The following is a 19,848-nucleotide window of genomic DNA, read 5'->3' as shown; positions in this document are numbered from 1 at the left end:
CCAAATCTGCTGCAACCTGTCAACCACCGTATCCACACCAGGACAGTCCGAAGGCTCAACCTGCCCTGAAGAGAAACGAGGATGGAAACCAGAATTACAGAAAAAAGGAGAAACTAAAGTAGCCGAGCTGGCCCGATTATTAAGGGCGAACTCAGCCAAAGGCAAGAAGGACACCCAATCATCCTGATCAGCAGAAACAAAGCATCTCAGATATGTTTCCAAAGTCTGATTAGTTCGTTCGGTTTGGCCATTAGTCTGAGGATGGAAAGCCGAAGAAAAAGACAAATCAATGCTCATCTTAGCACAAAAGGACCGCCAAAACCTCGAAACAAACTGGGAACTTCTGTCCGAGACGATGTTCTCCGGAATGCCATGCAAACGAACCACATGCTGGAAAAACAATGACATCAAATCAGAGGAGGAAGGCAATTTAGACAAGGGTACCAAATGGACCATCTTAGAGAAGCGATCACAAACCACCCAAATGACCGACATCCTTTGAGAAACAGGGAGATCAGAAATAAAATCCATGGAAATATGCGTCCAGGGCCTCTTTGGGACCGGCAAGGGCAAAAGCAACCCACTGGCACGAGAACAGCAGGGCTTAGCCCGAGCACAAGTCCCACAGGACTGCACAAAAGAATGCACATCCCGTGACAAAGAAGGCCACCAAAAGGATCTAGCCACCAAATCTCTGGTACCAAAGATTCCAGGATGACCAGCCAACACCGAACAATGAACCTCAGAGATAACTCTACTAGTCCATCTATCAGGGACAAACAGTTTACAATTATTTTTGAAATTCAAGAACTTAGATCTATCCCCAGAAAATAAATCAGGAATAGGAATTCTAGGCTCTAACATAGGATTCTGAACCACAAAATCTTGAATGTTTTGTACCCTTGCAGTGAGATGATCCACACAAGAGGACAGACCTTGAATGTCCATATCTACACCTGTGTCCTGAACCACCCAAAGGTTTAGGGGAAAAGGAAGACAAAACACAGTGCAAAGAAAAAAAAATGGTCTCAGAACTTCTCTTATCCCTCTATTGAGATGCATTAATACTTTGGGCCAGCTGTACTGTTATGGACCTGGTGGTTAGGAGCACCCGGCACTACCTGATAGTTAAAGTCACGCAGGACAAGCTCTGGGATGTGGGAGCTCTGCTGACCGCAGGCCCTAATCCTATCACAACAACTAGAAATAGCCGTGGAGCGTTCCTGACTCTCCCTAGACGCCTCTTCAGAGCCTAAGAGCTAGCTAGCCCTAGAGATAGAAAATAAAGCCTACCTTGCCTCAGAGAAATTCCCCAAAGGAAAAGGCAGCCCCCCACATATATTGACTGTGAGTAAAGATGAAAGTCACAAACACAGAAATGAAACAGGTTTCAGCAAAGGGAGGCCAGACTTACTAAACAGACAGAGGATAGAAAAGGTATCTTTGCGGTCAGCACAAAAAACTACAAAACACCACGCAGAGTGTGCAAAAAGACCTTTCGCACCGACTAACGGTGCGGAGATGCCACTCTGCATCCCAGAGCTTCCAGCTAGCAAGACAAAATCATGATAACCAGCTGGACAAGGAAACAATGAACAAATAATAACAATCAGGAACTTAGCTTCTGCTGGAGAAGACAGGTCACCAGAAAGATCCAAGAGCGAACTGAACTAATGCAGGAACATTGACAGCTGGCATGGAGTAACGATCTGAGTGGAGTTAAATAGAGCAGCCTACCAAAGGATAAACCACGTCACCTGTGTAAGGAACCTCAGAAGCAGCAGCAGATTAGAGACCACTTTTTTGTTATATATATAATTCCACATGTGTTAGTTCATAGTTTTGATGCCTTCAGTGTGAATTTATAATTTTCATAGTCATGAAAATACAGAAAAATCTTTAAATGAGAAGGTGTGTCCAAACTATTGGTCTGTACTGAATATATATTTCTTTTTTCCTAAAATACAAAGAAAATGTGTCACCTTAATTTTATGCCTTTTAGAGATCATTTCATCTTCAACTTGCTTAACTGTTTACAATAACAGTCATTTTGACCAGGGGTGCCCAAACTTTTACATGCCACTGTGTAAGGTATCTCTTTGTTGTGACTGGTTTAAACTTAATGAACGGAGTAATAAATTAAAAAAGCAAGATTTGCTCTAAAAATAAATAATAACAATAATTTTTATTTATGTCATGATTAAGAACTCATTGTCCCAAACTCATTGACTTTTAATTGTATTATGTATATCTTTATTGGATTATGTATTACATAGCTATACCATATATAACTCATAATCCAATAAACATAGTACATGTTTACACCTATTACAGTACTTGTAACTAATGGATCTCTTCATTATTCTGGTTAAGTACTTGTAACTGGAAGAGGTGTACACATAAGTATTTGAAGTGCTTTCGTTGGACATTTGAAGTGATTTCGTTGGACATTTTTGATAATTAAATATTACATGTTGCAGATATTTCCTACAAGTAAACTGACAATTCGGATATTTATATACACAGCATGGAAAATCTACTTGTGAAATCCAATGCTATGCATAAAGTAAAGTGTGCTGCTATTCTGCAATTAAACCCATGTCAAAACTTTTAAAATACAGGACGGAGGTATGCAGGTACGCAATCAGAATTTTTTCTACATATCTGTGAGTACAGATCACTGGTAATTATGATCTTAATAAGCTGTTACAATTCGATCGTTGTCCTCAGTAATCCATATATAGAGAAAGAATTAAATACACAATGCTCTGTACTAGTCATGGTACAAAAATAATTAGTAAATATATATAAGGCACTAAAAGAAAAAAAGATTACAGATGTAACCTGTTGAATAACATTCTTACAGTTTCAGTTAGGCCACTTTCACACTAGCGTTAACTGCAATCCGTCCCAAAAACGTCTTTTTCCCGAAAAAACGGATGCGTCAAAAAACTGCAAAACGTATGCAACGAATACAGCATTTCGACGGATCCGTCGCAAAACCGTCGCAAATCCGATAAACGGTTCCGTTGAAATGCTGGATGCGTTGCATACGTTGCATACGTTTTTTCCATCCGTTGCATACGTTTTTACGACGGATCCGTTTTTAAAATGGGAGGCACCAAAATTTGATTGGCTACTGGAAACTAGGGAAATCTATATACTGACTGTATTTACAGCACATCTTTGAGGGTTTTAGTTTAGTGGCAATGATGGATGGTGTAATTGGGAGGATTTCGAGTTTGGTTACTGAAGTTATATTTGAGACGAATCGCCTGGATATCATAGTGCGGGAGAAGGAGGCGGCAGCAGAAAGACGGATGATGCAACGGAGAAGGCGACGATTCTGGATACATCCAATCAATGAGCTGCGGATGACCAGGGGTGTCCAGTCCACTCTCTATCTGGAGTTGCGGTGCAACCCCCAAAAATTCTTTAGTTATGTACGGATGAGGATGGAACATTTCGATTATTTGGTTGGAAAAATAGAGGATGTCATCCAAAGGCAGGACACAAGGATGAGGCTTGCCATCACACCGGCGGAGCGGCTCATGGTGACACTGCGGTAAGCATTTTTTCTTTATGTCATTGCTCATATTGAATGTGAGTACATGCTGCAGAGAATACTGCGCTGACACATTGCGCCGCATTTACTGTAGCATGTCATTTGTTGGTTTATGTGAGGCCATTCCACTTGTTTTTTTTTCTTGTGTCATTGGTCATATTGAATGTTATTACATGCTGCAGAGAATACTGCGCTGACACATTGTGCCGCATTTACTGTAGCATGTAATTTGTTGGTTTATTTGAGGCCATTCCACTTGTTTTTCTTGGTTGATGGTCTGTGCAATTTTTTTTTACATTTTTTTTTATTTTTCCCTGCAGCTTCCTAGCTACGGGTGAGTCTTTGACTTCACTCCATTTCCAATTCCGGCTGGGGATTTCCACTATTGGCGGAATTGTGAAGGACACATGTCGTGCGATTTGGGACACTTTACAGCTGGAGTATATCCCACAACCAACAATGGAAATCTGGATGAGAAGTTCCGAACAATTTGAGCGAATGTGTAATTTTCCAAATTGTGTTGGTGCTGTGGACGGCAAACACATTAGGATTGCAAAACCGGCAGGAACAGGATCAGAGTACTATAACTATAAAAAATACTTCTCAATTGTACTCATGGCTATTGCTGACGCCAACTGCCGATTCCTTGCTGTGGATATAGGAGCGTATGGCCGGTCCAACGACTCCCAAGTGTTTAAAAACTCTCCGATGGGTCGCTGCCTGTATGGAGATACATACAATTTCCCGCCAGCAAGACCGCTCCCAGGAACCAGTGAACCAGCCTTGCCCTATGTGTGTGTAGGTGATGAAGCCTTTCAACTGTCGCCGCACCTACTGAAACCATACAGCAGCCGTGAATTACACCGCACCAAGCGGGTATTTAATTACCGTCTTACCAGAGCAAGAAGAGTGGTAGAGTGCTCTTTCGGTATTTTGACAGCAAAGTGGAGAGTTCTGCTGACAGCAATAAAACTGGATACAAAAACTGTAGACGATGTTGTCAAGGCATGTGTGGTGCTCCATAATTTTGTTATTTCAAAGGAGCCCGTTACCTTGGATGACGAACAATTGGAGACATCCTTGTGGGATTACCGCAGTGCCTCTGTTCGCTCCACCGGTTCTGTTACTAGGATGAGGGAACAGTTTGCTGAATATTTTTTGTCACCTGTTGGGCGGATTCCATGGCAAGACATAATTGTGTGACTTTTTTTTAATTTTTTTTCCCAAAATTTTTTGGTAGCAACTGCCACAAAAAAAAAAAAAAAAAAAAAAGAGTGTGTGTGGTTTGCTTGCTAATATAATATAAAACCATTTTGTTAAACCTTGAAAACGTCTGGTGTTTCTTTTCACTTAACCTTTCATATTTACCTTAATTAATGAACACACACACACAGTAGATTGTAAACCAGAATTATGTTTATTTCAAAAAATATATTTTTTGTGGGTAATTTTCCCACACTATTTTTTTTTTTGGTAATTTAAAGAACCTTTTTTTTTTTGGCAAAAAAAAACTATGTACAAGTACATTCCAGGTTCACAGGTCCTGGTATTGTTGGGTGGAGTAACTATGGGAGGAGGGGCTGGAAGGTTGGACCACGTCGGTAGGTGGGATTGGGGAAACCCTACCTGTTGCGTCTGTAGTGGAAGGGGGGGGGAAAACAGGAGGCTGACCAGAGGGGTGTTGTGTTGGGGTAGGTGGAAAACTTACTGGGGAAGTAAAGCTGGGCAAAGATGAAGAAAACACGGGTGAATACATTTGGGTTGTGGGCCGGGTTGGGTATTGGTAGTGATGTTGATATTGAGAGTGATGTGGATATTGGGACTGGCGGTGATATTGTGGGGCATGGTGTTGAAATTGGGACTGGGATGTGTGGGGAGGTGTGGGGGTAGATTGGGGTTCGTTAATTACCTTCAGCAGAGCGTTATGGCAGCTATTCATTACCCGCATCTGCTGATCAAAAGAAAGCTTTTCCATGCTCCTGAGCATGGACTGAAAAAAAAGATTGGCTGGAGCTTGACTTACATCTAAATGCAGTCTATCCAAGCGACTGCTGATTTCATGGTGGTTTTCACTCATGCGTGATTGCATCATGCTGAAACCAGCAGTCACTTGTTCTCCCAAAATTTTAAATGAATTTTGGAAGCCTGCATTTAGATGCAAGAACTCAGGAGCATAGCTCCTTTCCTGACCCCTCTGACGCTGCCGCCATGAACCTACCGGTGGTGTAGAGGTGGCAGGGTCAGAGGGGTGGGGTAAAGGGAACGCTATCTGTTGACCATCAGATGCGAGTAAGGAAGGCTGCACTCCACTGGTAGAGGCGGATGAAGTGGAGGGGACAGAGGGGTGAGAGGTGTGGGGCCTACCGACGTGGTCCCCGGTGGCGGACTCAGGAGGGATCGCTTCAGAGGGTGCAGAGGTAGATGCAGGCGCACGGTGGCTGGAGTAGGTGCTGTGAAAGAAAAAAAAATAAGTTAATATATTGATATGAAAAAGGCCGGACTGAAACAAAAGTTTTGTGATTAGACAGGTTCTTACTGTGATGTTGAATACTTACACTCTACTCAGCATGGTTTCCCTCAGGAAGGAGAGGTTCGGGCCATATCTGTACCTCCTCTTCTTCCTTGCTGCTGAGCCACTCGGGGCCTGCATCTCCTCGTTAAACTCCCTCTTAAAGCGATCCCTCAATGACCGCCACCGCTTCCTAACCTTGCAACCTGTGAAGACAGGAATGAAGAAAAAAAAAAAAATATTCGTAAATGCAAGACATTACATTTAGCTCAAAACATCACTGAAAAGTGAATACTTACATAGTTTGCTCTGCTGCTGTGGAAGAAGGTCCTCCCACCTCGCAAAGATGTTCCGGCATACTTCCAACCAGAGCCGACGGGTGACACTGGTATCAGCATGCCTGCGGTCAGCCATGTTCCACAGTGGCTCCCGTTCACGAACCTCCTCGATGAGGGCTTCAATATCGATATCTGAATCGTATTCGGGAGCACACTGTGAAGCCTGTTAGAACAAAAAAAAAAAAAAAGAATTAAAAATTAGTAGACTGAAAGCAAAAAATTAACAATTGAAGCCCCACAAAAAACCGACTCACTGATGGCCGACCGCGGCGTCGAGTCCGCCGACTCTGGGAGCGCCTGGGAGAACCTTCATGCTGTGCTGGACGTTCAGCAGCACCAGCAGCAGCAGCAGCAGGAGACTGAAATAAAGGATAAAAAAATTAGCTTTAATGTATGTATATGTTTTCTGTGTTATGTTATATATGAAATTCTGTTTTGTGTACGGTGCAGTGTGATGTGTGAAGCAAGTGTTTCACCACTACTTACACTTGGTTCCTCCTCCACTTCGATGTCTCCACCCGTCTCGGTCCCTTCCGACAGCTCCTCATCGGATTCTGATTCCTGTTTAAACATAATAAATGCATGTAGTGACTCAAAATGATGTAAATTTTAAAAAAAAACCAAAAAAATTTTTTTTACTTACCGATACCTGCTGTTGCTGTGGAGGAGGGCTGCCGGAAGAGGACATTGTGTGGCTGTGGTCCAGGTGGCTGTGGTCCTGGTAGGTCTGTAAGTTAAAAGACACTTGCAATCTGCTCTACACATTGAAGTAGCAGATTTGGAGTCTTCAAAACTTACTTTTCAGATTTTCTGGATGTGGGCCAGGTGGCTGTGGTCCAGGTGGCTGTGGTCCAGGTGGCTGTGGTCCAGGTGGCTGTGGTCCTGGTAGGTCTGTAAGTTAAAAGACACTTGCAATCTGCTCTACACATTGAAGTAGCAGATTTGGGGTCTTCAAAACTTACTTTTCAGATTTTCTGGATGTGGGCCAGGTGGCTGTGGTCCAGGTGGCTGTGGTCCAGGTGGCTGTGGTCAAGGTGGCTGTGGTCAAGGTGGCTGTGGTCCAGGTGGCTGTGGTCCAGGTGGCTGTGGTCCAGGTGGCTGTGGTCCTGGTAGGTCTGTAAGTTAAAAGACACTTGCAATCTGCTCTACACATTGAAGTAGCAGATTTGGAGTCTTCAAAACTTACTTTTCAGATTTTCTGGATGTGGGCCAGGTGGCTGTGGTCCAGGTGGCTGTGGTCCAGGTGGCTGTGGTCAAGGTGGCTGTGGTCAAGGTGGCTGTGGTCCAGGTGGCTGTGGTCCAGGTGGCTGTGGTCCAGGTGGCTGTGGTCCTGGTAGGTCTGTAAGTTAAAAGACACTTGCAATCTGCTCTACACATTGAAGTAGCAGATTTGGAGTCTTCAAAACTTACTTTTCAGATTTTCTGGATGTGGGCCAGGTGGCTGTGGTCCAGGTGGCTGTGGTCCAGGTGGCTGTGGTCAAGGTGGCTGTGGTCCAGGTGGCTGTGGTCCAGGTGGCTGTGGTCCAGGTGGCTGTGGTCCTGGTAGGTCTGTAAGTTAAAAGACACTTGCAATCTGCTCTACACATTGAAGTAGCAGATTTGGAGTCTTCAAAACTTACTTTTCAGATTTTCTGGATGTGGGCCAGGTGGCTGTGGTCCAGGTGGCTTATGCCGGTCAGTGTGGTCCCTACTCTATCTGCAATATAATAAGTATAATGGATTGAAAGTTAGACCAAAGCAGAAATAGGTAATGTTTACCACTAAACACCATGTTAAAATGAGAAAAATATGTGAACACCCAAACCCAAAAACTGGTGCACGTTATACCATTCTTTTCCATGTCCCAAAAACAAAAAAAGGTAAACTGTGAGACACCTTTAAAAATATTTTTATGTTTTAAAAAAAAAACAATTACCTCCCCGAAATAAAATTTCAAAGGATAACCTTTATTAAAAAATGACCACTCAAACAACTCTGTATTGCATGTGTAACCATTGGTACATACACCTGATTTAAATTTACCTTTAAGAAATTATACTACGGACAATTTTTTAAGAAACATTTTATTAATATATAATTTTTTTCTTTTTTTTTTTTTTTAAATCACAATGGAGCAGAAATGCTCTTTATTTTAAAATACAAGTACATCGAATGGGAATGGTTAAGTAAATTTAAAAAAAAAAAATATAACCTCAAGCTGCAGACCATTAGACTTTGCAATAATACATCCATTTTAATAAACAAAAAAAAAAAAAGGTGCACAAAACACTATACTAAAGGTACTGTCACACTAGACGATATCGCTAGCGATCTGTGACGTTGCAGCGTCCTCACTAGCGATATCGTCCAGTGTGACACGCAGCAGCGATCAGGCCCCTGCTGTGATGTCGCTGGTCGGGGAATAAAGTCCAGAACTTTATTTGGTCGCTGGACTCCCCGCAGACATCGCTGAATCGGCGTGTGTGACACCGATTCAGCGATGTCTTTGCTGGTAACCAGGGTAAACATCGGGTAACTAAGCGCAGGGCCGCGCTTAGTAACCCGATGTTTACCCTGGTTACCAGCGTAAAAAAACAAACAGTACATACTTACATTCAGCTGTCTGTCCCCTGCCGTCTGGTTCCTGCACTGACTGCTGGCCGGAAAGTGAAAGTGAAAGCACAGCACAGCGGTGAGTCACACAGCGATGACTCACCGCTGTGGCTGTGCTCTGCTTTCACTCTACGGCCAGCATTCAGTGCAGTAACCAGACGGCAGGGGACAGACAGCTGAATGTAAGTATGTACTGTTTGTTTTTTTACGCTGGTAACCAGGGTAAACATCGGGTTACTAAGCGCGGCCCTGCGCTTAGTTACCCGATGTTTACCCTGGTTTACCGGGGACCTCTGGATCGTTGGTCGCTGGAGAGCGGTCTTTGTGACAGCTCTCCAGCGACCAAACAGCGACGCTGCAGCGATCCGGATCGTTGTCGGTATCGCTGCAGCGTCGCTAAGTGTGACGGTACCTTAAAGGTACCGTCACACTGAACGATATCGCTAGCAAACCGTGACGTTGCAGCGTCCTGGTTAGCGATATCGTTCAGTTTGACACACAGCGGCGATCAGAATCCTGCTGTGATGTCATTGGTCGCTGCAGAAAGTCCAGAACTTTATTTCGTTGCTGGACTTTATGTAGACATCGCTGAATCGCCGTGTGTGACGCCAATTAAGCGATTTGTTCACTGGTAACTAGGGTAAACATCAGGTTACTAAGCGCGGCTCTGCACTTATTAACCCGATGTTTACCCTGGTTAACAGTGTAAAAGTAAGAAAAAACACAAACACTTCATACTTATGTTCCGCTGTCTGTCCCTCGGCGTTCTGCTTCTCTGCCCTGTATAAGCACAGCGGCCGGAAAGCAGAGTGGTGACGTCACCGCTCTGCTCTGCTTTACGGCTGGCTGGCGCTCACAATGCAGAGAAGCACAGCACGGGGACAGACAGCGGATATTTTTTTTTTTACCTTTTTTTTTTTTACTTTTACACTGGTAACCATGGTAAACATCGGGTTACTAAGCGCGGCTATGCACTTAGTAACCCCATGTTTACCCTGGTTACTGGCATCGTTGGTTGCTGGAGAGCTGTCTGTGTAACAGCTCTCCAGCGACCAAACAGCGACGCTGCAGTGATCCGGATTATTGTCGGTATTGCTGCAGCGTCACTCAGTGTGACGGTACCTTAATTAGTAAATACATCAAAAATCAATATTAACCAATATGGCATTGACAAATGCACATGCAACCAACAAGACGCACACAAACATACCTGCAAGCCGAGTCATAACGCAAGCATAACACATGAACAGTCGCAATATTGACGAAGGCATAATAAGGTGCAGGCACGTGAACACATACATACAAAAGCACACAGCAGTACAAAAATAAACACACACACCCACACACACACACACACACGGCCATCAGTCCTCCGGCTGGAGCTTGATATCTTCACAGTGGCAGGCCTCACGGTGGATCTGGACTGTAGCATGGCAATGGCTGTTGCAGGATGACGGCAGGCCTCAGGTTGGATTCAGGTTTTATAAGCTCTTGCTATAGTCAGTACGTCATACACAAATGCGCACACACACACACACACACAAATGGCAATATACTCACACTGTTGTAGTGTGTCTGGTCCTTGCTGCCAGGCTGGGCTCTTGGTGTCCGGCTGGGCTCTTGGTGTCCGGCAGGGCTCTTGGGGTCCAGGCTGGGCTCTTGGGGTCCGGCTGGGCTCTTGGTGTCCGGCAGGGCTCTTGGGGTCCAGGCTGGGCTCTTGGGGTCCGGCTGGGCTCTTGGTGTCCAGGCTGGGCTCTTGGTGTCCGGCAGGGCTCTTGGGGTCCAGGCTGGGCTCTTGGGGTCCGGCTGGGCTCTTGGTGTCCGGCAGGGCTCTTGGGGTCCAGGCTGGGCTCTTGGGGTCCGGCTGGGCTCTTGGTGTCCAGGCTGGGCTCTTGGTGTCCGGCTGGCTGGAGGCTTCTTCTTCTCTCTGAGTCTTGCTGGCATATGTGGGGGTTGAAGGCCCAGACCAGGTTTATATAGATTTGGGGATGTCTGGCCATTTAGATAAAAACACCTGTTTCTGAGCATGCTCAGTAGAAAAAAACGTATTGCAGCGCTGCATTGCGTCGTACGACGTGTCTCGACGCATCCGTCGCTCATAGACTTTCATTCTAGCAAAAGACGCATGCCGACGAATGCGCCGAGACACGTTTTATTGGCGGAGACAAAAAACGTTACAATCTTCTTTTTTCCAGACGACGTGTCGCCTCTTTTCGACGCATCCGTCGAAAGACGTATACCGACGAATGCAAATCCGTCGCAATACGTCGCCAATACAAGTCTATGGGGAAAAAACGTATGCAGCAAAATATTTTGCTGCATACGTTTTTTCTGCAAAACGACGCATTTTAACGTATTGCAGTTAACGCTAGTGTGAAAGTAGCCTTACTATACTGCACATTGAAAAATAATGGAAAAAAATTATTCTAAACTATTCTAAAACAGTCCAAGAACAAAAAAAGGCTTCATCTTCTTCTACTGAACTAAAAATCTAGTTATGAGTCAAGGGAATAAAACTAATAAAACTAGACGTCATAATTCTCCTAGGGTTCAAAACTGGGCAGTCAACTTCATAATCCGCACTCTGTAATGTGACCTGTAACTTTTATATTATATAAGCTGTGATGTGATTCTTAATGGGAAATCATTTTTATGTGCTCCATGAATTTGTTTCTGTCAGTGCAGCAAAGCTTTGGCTGGGTATAATTAGATAAATTTTTTTATTAATAAAAGTTATAACACACTTGTTTATGCATCTTCCATTCTGCCTGGAGGCTTACTGTACAAGTCTTCCCCAGTGGCAATCTTTCATGCTTCAATGGTGTATCTGTCCCATGATCATAACAAGTCATCATTATGACTTGAAAAATTATTTCTTAAGGATTTAAATGTCACAAAATTTGTGATGAACACATCCTCCTCCTATTAACCCTTCCTGTACAATTAAACATAAAAATAATTATCCGTAGTGTAAAAAGTCATATGAAGCCTCCCATTTTTTAGGAACTAGGGTTTAGATGGGTATTTGCAATGTTTTAAAAATCAAAATAACATTTAAGTCAGACAAGTTAGGTCAAATGAAGGTCGTCTGTCAGCACAAAATGACTGCTCAAACCAAGCACAAATATTGTTTGCACCTTCCCTCCTACTTGTTTTGCATCTATCTCAGCCCTATACTGCTTTCCAGTAAAGCCCCAAAACTGCCAATAAGCAAAGAAGAACAAGTATTTTTTTTAATGTTTACTTATATAGCACCATCTGTAGCGCTTTACAGATATTGTCATCACTGTCCCCTTTGGGGCTAACATTTTTTATTCCCTATCTGTATGTCTTTAGAATGTAGAAGGAAACCAGAGTACCTGGAGGAAGCCCACACAAATATGGGGAGAACATACAAACTCCTTGCAGATGTTGCGCTTGGTGGGATTTGAACCCAAGACCCCAGTGCTGCAAAGCAACAATGCTTATCACTGAGCCACCGTGCTGTAAAAAAGTGTATTGAGCTACTCAGCCACACCACTAAGGTGTATGTGGGGTAGGTGGTAATGTTGCTGAAAGTTCTACTGAACAAACACCACCTCGTCCTAGCCAAAGACAACTGACAACTTCTGCTACTGGATGGGCTACTCGACTCCCTTTCTTTGGCAGCCGCACAGTGGGATGGCTTGTAGATGAGGACCAAAAAGAGCATGTGTTCCAGTGGATGGCAAACCCTGCATCAAGTGGTCTCTACTCCTCTTGGTCCACCTTAACATTACACATAATACAGTTCTCAGAGGTGGCATTATCCTTTTCATCTCCTGACTTTTGCACGCTCATCACCTCTTCCTCCTCGTCCTCCTCCATTTGTTCCTCGGCTACTGCACCTTCACTAAACAGCTTGCCTGGTACCATGAGCCTCACTCGATCGCTGTAATCCACCCTACCATGGCATCCTCTTGTTCAGCGACAATTCGAAAATTAGAGATATTGTTATCCCTTCAGCATCCTGCACTGGGACAACCAGCTCTTCCCGGAGACTATTTAAAGTGTGATCCAGAATGTAGATGTCTGAAATAGTTATGCTGATGATGGCATCTTCAGTGGTAACAATCTTAGTAGCAATTTCAAAACTATGCAGAAGGGTGCAGAGGTCCTTCATCCGCACCCATTCCACAAGCCTGATTTACACCAAGTCTCTACTGCGTTGGCCTAGGCTATGCAAAATGACAAACTGCATTAGGGCTTGTTCCTGCTGCCACAGTCGTTGCAAAGTGTGCAGAATGGAATTCCACCTTGTCAGCACATCGCATATCAACCTGCTAACCAGTAACTCGAAAGACCTCAGTAGCAATGCAAGTCGATTACCTGCGGGTACGAATGGCAGAAGTGAGCACACAGTGACCGTGCTTTCTGCAGCAGCGCATCCAGGTCGGGATCATGGCGGATAAATTGCTGTACCACCAGTTTTAGAACGTGAGCCATGCAAGACACGTATGTGAGGTTGCCCCTGGGTAGGGCCATCACCAGGTTCGCACTGTTACTGTACATGGCCTTCCCTGCCTTCTGGTTCAGAGGAGAGAGCAATTGCTCTAACTCGGCCTGGAAAGCTGTCCACAACTCTTGAGCTGTGTGACTGCGATCTCCAAGGCATATCAATTTAAACACTACCTGACTGCGGTGAGCCCTGGGTGCCCAGTATAGAGGTGGAGGAGATTCACTCTGCACTGTTGGAATGTGTGTCTCACTAAGGGAAGGGTTGAGGGTGTAGATGGAGGCCCTAGATGAGGTGGAGAAGGCAGAAGCAGTAGAGTAAGTGTTAGATACAGAGGTTTGTCCCGCAAGCCTTGGGGATTCCAAGACTTTGTGCCTAGTGACACCTTGGTGTCTTGTGGTTTAGAGATTGAGACAAATGGTACAGTATGGAGATAGATGGGCCAGGAAAATGGGCAGGATGGAGACAGATGGTGCAAAATGGAGACACATGGTGCAGGATCATGGGGCAGGATGGAGAAAGATGGGGCAGGATGGAGACAGATGAGCAGGAATATGGGCAGGATGGAGACCAGGCTCGTACGGGCCCACCGGAGAACTGGAGGATTCTCCGGTGGGCCCAGGCACTGACACCTGCTGGCATACTGGCCAGCAGCTGCCTAAGGCCCTCACTGCTCTATGGGCCCCCAACCAGTGGCTCTGGGGCCACTGAGTCAAGGGAACCCGCCCTGTGACAGTGGAGCAGCAGCGGGTGACAGGAAGCCACGCCTGTCCCCGCTGCTAAGGAGAAATTAATATTCACGCTTCTCCACACCCCCATGAGTTTGGAGAGGAGTGAATAGCATTTCACTTTAATAGCGGGCAGTGTTAGCCGCAGGCTGCAGCTAACTCTGCCCGCATGTGAAGCCCCACCATCACCACACCACTCTCTCACACTCAAACACAAAGCACCATATCGCACCACATACACACACGCATTCAGACAGACACACAGCACCACTCACCTCTCACAGCACATCCCGGCGTCCTGCCCGGCGCTTCCTGTCTGAAACAAAGCAGCTGGATGATATCATTCAGCACGCTGCTGTTTCAGACAGAAAGCTGCCAGCAAGGAAGAGGCTGCCGCAATGTGCTTCAAGAGGTGAGTGTTGCTGAGTGTCTGTTTGCGTGCGTGTGTGTGCGTGTGTGTATGTGGTGCGATGTGGTGCTTTGTGTGTGAGTGTGAGAGAGTGGTGCGGTGGTGTGTGTGTATGTGGTGCGGTGCTTTGTGTGTGTGAGAAAGAGTGATGCAGTGCTGTGTGTGTGTGTGTGTGTGTGTGTGAAGTGGAGATTGGCAATGATGGGGTGGTGGGGAAGGAGGCCATGATGGAGGTGATGAAATGGCAATGATGGGGTATTGAAATGGGCAATGATGGAGGTGGTGGGGGAGAAAGCAATGATGGAGGTGGTGTAAAGGACAATGATGGTAGTGGTGGAAAAGACAATGGTGGTGGTGGAATGGGCTATGATGGGGGTGGTGGGGGAGAAGGCAATGATGGAGGTGGTGGAAAGGGCAATGATAGGGGTGGTGGGGGAGAAGGCAATGATGGGGGTGGAGGGGGAGAACAATGATGGAGATAGAGAGGGGCTGCATCATACCCTATGAGGGGGCTGCATTATACTCTATGAGGAGGCTAGATCATATTCTGTGGGGGAATGCCTTATTCTCTCTCAGAGAGCTACATTATATTCTGTGGTTGGGCTGCATTATTCTCTTAGGGGACTACATTATGTTCTGGGTGGCTACATCCTACTATATGAAGGGGAGCAGCATTATGCCCTATGAGGGGGCTACAGTGTACTCTATGGGGTGTCTGCATTGTACTATATGGGGGGCTGCATTATACCCTATGAGGGTTCTACATTATATTCTATGGTGGGGACTGCATATTATACCTTATGAGGGGTTGCATTATATTTTGTGGGGAGCTGCATTATATTCTATGAGATGGGCTGCATTATATTATATGAGAGTGGGCTGCATTATATTCTATGAGAGAGGGCTGCATTATATTCTTTGTTGGGGGCTACATTATTTTATGATGGGCTGCATTATATTCTATGAGGGAGGCTATGTTATATTCTATAAGGGAGGCTACATTATATTCTATGAGGGAGGCTACATTGTATTCTATGAGGGGGCTACATTATATTCTATGAGGGGGCTATATTATATTCTATGAGGAGGCTACATTATATTTTATGAGGGGGGCTACCTCAACCCCTGCTACATAATTAAGATGTGTACTACCTTATATTATACCCTGAAATTAGCGTCTTTTACCACACAATTGGTGGTCTTGTATTTATTTCTATGTAGCTACATAGTGGGCCCCAAGAATAATTTTCTCCGGTGGGCCCAAGGTGCTCCAGTCTGACGCTGATGGACACACATGGTGCAGGATCATGGAGCAGGATGGATACAATAGAGACACATGGGGCAGGATCATGGGACACATGGGGCAGGATCATGGGACAGATGGGGCAGGATCATGGGACATATGGGGCAGAATGGAGACAGATGGGGCAGAATGGAGACAGATGCTGCAGAATGGGGAGATCATATGGGGCAAGATGGGATATCACATGGAAGCAGAATGGATACTCATGAGGGCAGGATGGGAGAACATATGGATGGAACCAGGAATGAGACACAAGGGGGCCAAAATGGGGGATATTATTACTATAGGAGCTAATTAAGGGACATTATTACTGCAGTAATGTATTTTATTTATTGAGGATACTGTTTTAAATGGGGGGGTCCTGTTACTGTGCAGAGCAACACTATGTTGCCCTTTTTTCTTCATCTGGTAATGTGCTCTGCAAGTGGTGCTCTAGATAACTATATTATTTCCTGCAGAAACAAGTCCTGGCTGGAAAAAAGTGATGGCGGTCTGTGCTGGATGAAGATGAAAAGCTAAGATGAAACACTTCACCTACAGATGTCACTGGTGAGTCAGTAGTATTACATGTACACGCACACTATACACTGTATATTATATTCAGAGCTCATGTGTACAATGTCACCAGTGATCACTGTATTATTTGTACACTGACACTGTATACAGGGCTTCAGTGTATAATGTCACCGGTGACATTAAGATCTCCTGTGTATAAAGGGACTTATGGTGATATTAGTATTGTGGGTTTTTATATTAATGATCAGTATAGTAGTATTCGGTCACTATGTGGTGATAATATGTGGTCTGGTCATGGTGTGGTGGTATTTGCCCCTTGTATGTGATACTATTGATCATTTTGAAAATTGAAAAATAAATATAAATATACCTAAATTGTATTGGATACTTGAGCAAATGTTTAATAAGTTACAGTGGAGTAGAGCCCAGCAAAAAGAGTCTACCCTGTCGTGGTGGTGGACTAAAAATATTATGGCCAAAATTAAAGCTTATGTGATCTGGTGATGGGAACTGTTAACGTGTGATAGATGAGGATGTGGTGCAAAAGTGGAGTTTTTCCAAGAGAGGGCGGTGGGACTCTGGACGGTTTGAGGGGTGGTGTCTGGGCAGAGTCTTAAGGTGGCCCCAAAATTTTTGCCAGTATGGGGCCCTGAAATTCCTAGTGGCAGCCCAGCCCCTGGCCATGCTTGCTCGTCCAGGTGTCAGTGGTGAAATGCACCATGGCAGGCATTAAATGTCTGCAAAATGCTGGTGTAGCACAGGCACATCTTTCTTATAGAAGTAATGGTGACTGGGTAACTGGTACTGAGGGACTGGGATGAGCATCAACTTTCAGAAAGCATCTGTATACAGCAGGTGGAAAGGCAGCATTTCCGTGGCCAATAGATTGGAGTTGGTGAAGTTCAAGTTCTTAGCTTTGGTATGTGAAGGAAACAATCTTTTACATAACCACAACTGCAGGACCGGGGGCTGGCTGCGGCCCCGAGAGAGGATGTAGTAGGGTGAACACAACAAACTGCTGGACTGTGAATGAGTTGTAGGTGGAAATGTTATTGTGGGTTGAGAAACATGTAATGTACTCGGTGTCTGAGATCGGTCAAAAACAGCAGGAAACAAATGGAGGTTCTGCGGCTGGATACCTGTATGAAAACACTTGATATGGTGACGGAGGATTAAGAAGCAGTAGATGCGGTTGATTTGCCAGCCGATGATTTGCAAAGTCCGCTAGGCCACATTTTAGGGCAGTGAGATTCCCAGACTAACACATGTCGATTGCACTTGTGCCGGTTCATGCATACAGTTGTCAAATTATTGCCTCTTCTGAGTCTTTTTTTACAAAGTTAGCAGATAACGTAAGTTGGGTCATTCTTTTCAGTCTCAGAAAAGGCCCAGGCTAGGAAACTCTAGCTGCCCATGCAAACTGCAGACCCGTGACAGCTGCTGGCCACAGCCAGAGTTGTGGCTGAGGATGTAGTGTTTGTCGTGGTTGCATCACTCCGTTTCTGTGCAGGAAGCTGCAACATAACCTTCTCATCTTCCTCCTCCTCCTCCACCTTATCTGCTGAGCTACTCAGCCGCGTACCTCTGGGTTGACACCAAGTTGGATTTACAACTTCATTGTCATCCTCTGTGTTCTCCCACACTTCTCCCTGAGAGTCACCCTCCTCCTCTTCATGACCTGACATCACAGTACAATCCACTTGAGCCTCAGCTATCGGAGTCTCATCAGGATCACCTCCAGCCCTGGAGGATAACTTCGAGTGACAAGGGGCTGGATTCTGCTCAGACCCTGCGTCGTCCGGCCTCAGATGCAAGTGAAAAAAATTTGGGGCATCAGTTCAGATGCTTTCCTCCTCTTGAGTTTGTGAATCTTTGGAGCAGACGTCTGACGCCCATGAAAAAGAATGTGTGAACAGCTCTGCAGCGGTTGGAGAGTTGGGATGCGGGGAAAATCGAGGAAGAGAGGACACTTGATGCAGCGCTTGACATCCACTGGATCACATGCTCTTTCAGGCCCTCATCTACAAGGTGTTTCACTGTGCGACTGCCAAAGAAAGGTAGTCGAGTAGCGCGTCCAGTAACAGAAGTTGTCAGTTGTCTTTGGCTAGGACGAGGTGGTGTTTGGTTAGTAACCAACCATCATTCCACAATACTTCTGCATGATCAGCTCTACCCTTACCTACTGTATCCACACCCATCCCTTATAGACTGTGAGCCCTCATGGCTAGGGTCGTCTCTCCTCCTGTATTTGTCAGTGACTTGCATTGTTTAAGACTACTTGTTTTTATTATGTATACCCCTTTTCAAATGTAAAGCGCCATGGAATAAATGTTGCGATATTACAATAAATAATAATAATAATACTGCTGAGCGGCTGCCAAAGAAGGGGAGTCGAGTAGCCCGTCCATTAACAGAAGTTGTTACAATACTGCACAATTATATTATTTATCCTCTGGGAAAATTGAGGCTACTTTAGTGGTGTATGGAAATAATTTTTAGAAATGTGGAGACTCCAAGTTGTATCTCCGTCTAGTCCTTTGCCTTGTAGTGGAAGCAATGTCAGAGCCCCATTATACTATTTCTACTCTGGGGAAATTGATACCACTTTAGTGGGGTCTGCCCCTAATTTTTAGAAATGTTTGCACTCCAAGTTGTGTCTCCTTCATGTGTGTTGCCTGTAGCAGTAGGGCTCCCAGACCAGCAGGTCTGCACTTGCATTCAGTCAACATCCTGTGTTACTATCCTTAAATTTTTCTAGAAATATTAGTCTATGAAAATGATGTTTATGCCACCTGAGTGTGGCTGAGCAAAAAAGCAGTTTCAGCTGTTACATGAGGTATCAGGGCTACCAGCACAGCAGGCCTAAACTGGTGTTTAGCCCACGTCTTAATTTGAACTTGAATTCAAAGCTATAAATGCTGGCTCTGATCCTGGCTCATATATGGCCCATGCCTGACTGCTGCTGTGCCACTATAAAATTTCTACTGTGGGTCATTTGATGCCACTTTTCCTGGTGTCTGCCCCTAATTTTTGCTGGGTGTCCTTCATGTGTGTTCCCTGAATTTGGCAGGGCTCTCAGAGCACCAGGCCTCACCTGTCACTCATCCACCTGTTGCTGATCAATGTTTAAACTATAAATGCTGGTCCAAGCCCTGTCTCATACCCTGTCCCATGCATCCATGCTGAGTGTGATGTGCTGCTGCAGTGCAGTATAGAGCAATCTCCACCAGGGGGTGCTGGCTAAGGAAAGGAGGTTGCACACACAGCACAGCAACACTGAACAACAACACAGGTGTCACAGGTAATGAAAGGGACATGAAACAAGCCAAGGTCATACACGGAGATAGCGGCGCGGTACAGAAGGGGCAAGCAGAGAATCGTCGGGGACAAGCAAGACGTCAGAACCTACCGGGA

The 19,848-nt window shown here is 45.1% G+C and overlaps 2 protein-coding genes across 2 annotated transcripts; one reads left to right on the top strand and one right to left on the bottom strand.

The window, feature by feature from the left end:
* The first annotated feature begins 2,880 nt into the window (after positions 1-2,880).
* LOC138672982 (uncharacterized) lies at positions 2,881-4,787 on the top strand. Its single transcript, XM_069761466.1, has 2 exons — positions 2,881-3,565; positions 3,886-4,787. Exons 1-2 carry the CDS (start codon positions 3,210-3,212, stop codon positions 4,766-4,768), a joined length of 1,239 nt encoding a protein of 412 aa, XP_069617567.1. The 5' UTR covers positions 2,881-3,209; the 3' UTR covers positions 4,769-4,787.
* Positions 4,788-4,949: 162 nt separating this feature from the next.
* Positions 4,950-6,269, bottom strand: LOC138672983 (uncharacterized). Its single transcript, XM_069761467.1, has 2 exons — positions 6,121-6,269; positions 4,950-6,015 (listed from the first exon to the last, which is right to left on the bottom strand). Exons 1-2 carry the CDS (start codon positions 6,213-6,215, stop codon positions 5,100-5,102), a joined length of 1,011 nt encoding a protein of 336 aa, XP_069617568.1. The 5' UTR covers positions 6,216-6,269; the 3' UTR covers positions 4,950-5,099.
* Between the last annotated feature and the right edge of the window lie 13,579 nt (positions 6,270-19,848).

This window comes from Ranitomeya imitator, chromosome 3, assembly GCF_032444005.1.
Source record: "Ranitomeya imitator isolate aRanImi1 chromosome 3, aRanImi1.pri, whole genome shotgun sequence".
Taxonomy (NCBI): Eukaryota; Metazoa; Chordata; class Amphibia; order Anura; family Dendrobatidae; genus Ranitomeya; species Ranitomeya imitator.
This window is presented reverse-complemented; position numbering and strand designations above follow the sequence as displayed.

Coding starts and splice junctions, on each gene's coding strand:
- LOC138672982 (XM_069761466.1), top strand. CDS start 3,210: ATGATGGATGGTGTAATTGGGAGGATTTCGAGTTTGGTTACTGAAGTT. Junction 3,566..3,885: donor CGGCTCATGGTGACACTGCG/GTAAGCATTTTT, acceptor TTTTCCCTGCAG/CTTCCTAGCTACGGGTGAGT.
- LOC138672983 (XM_069761467.1), bottom strand. CDS start 6,215: ATGCAGGCCCCGAGTGGCTCAGCAGCAAGGAAGAAGAGGAGGTACAGA. Junction 6,016..6,120: donor GAAACCATGCTGAGTAGAGT/GTAAGTATTCAA, acceptor TTTCTTTCACAG/CACCTACTCCAGCCACCGTG.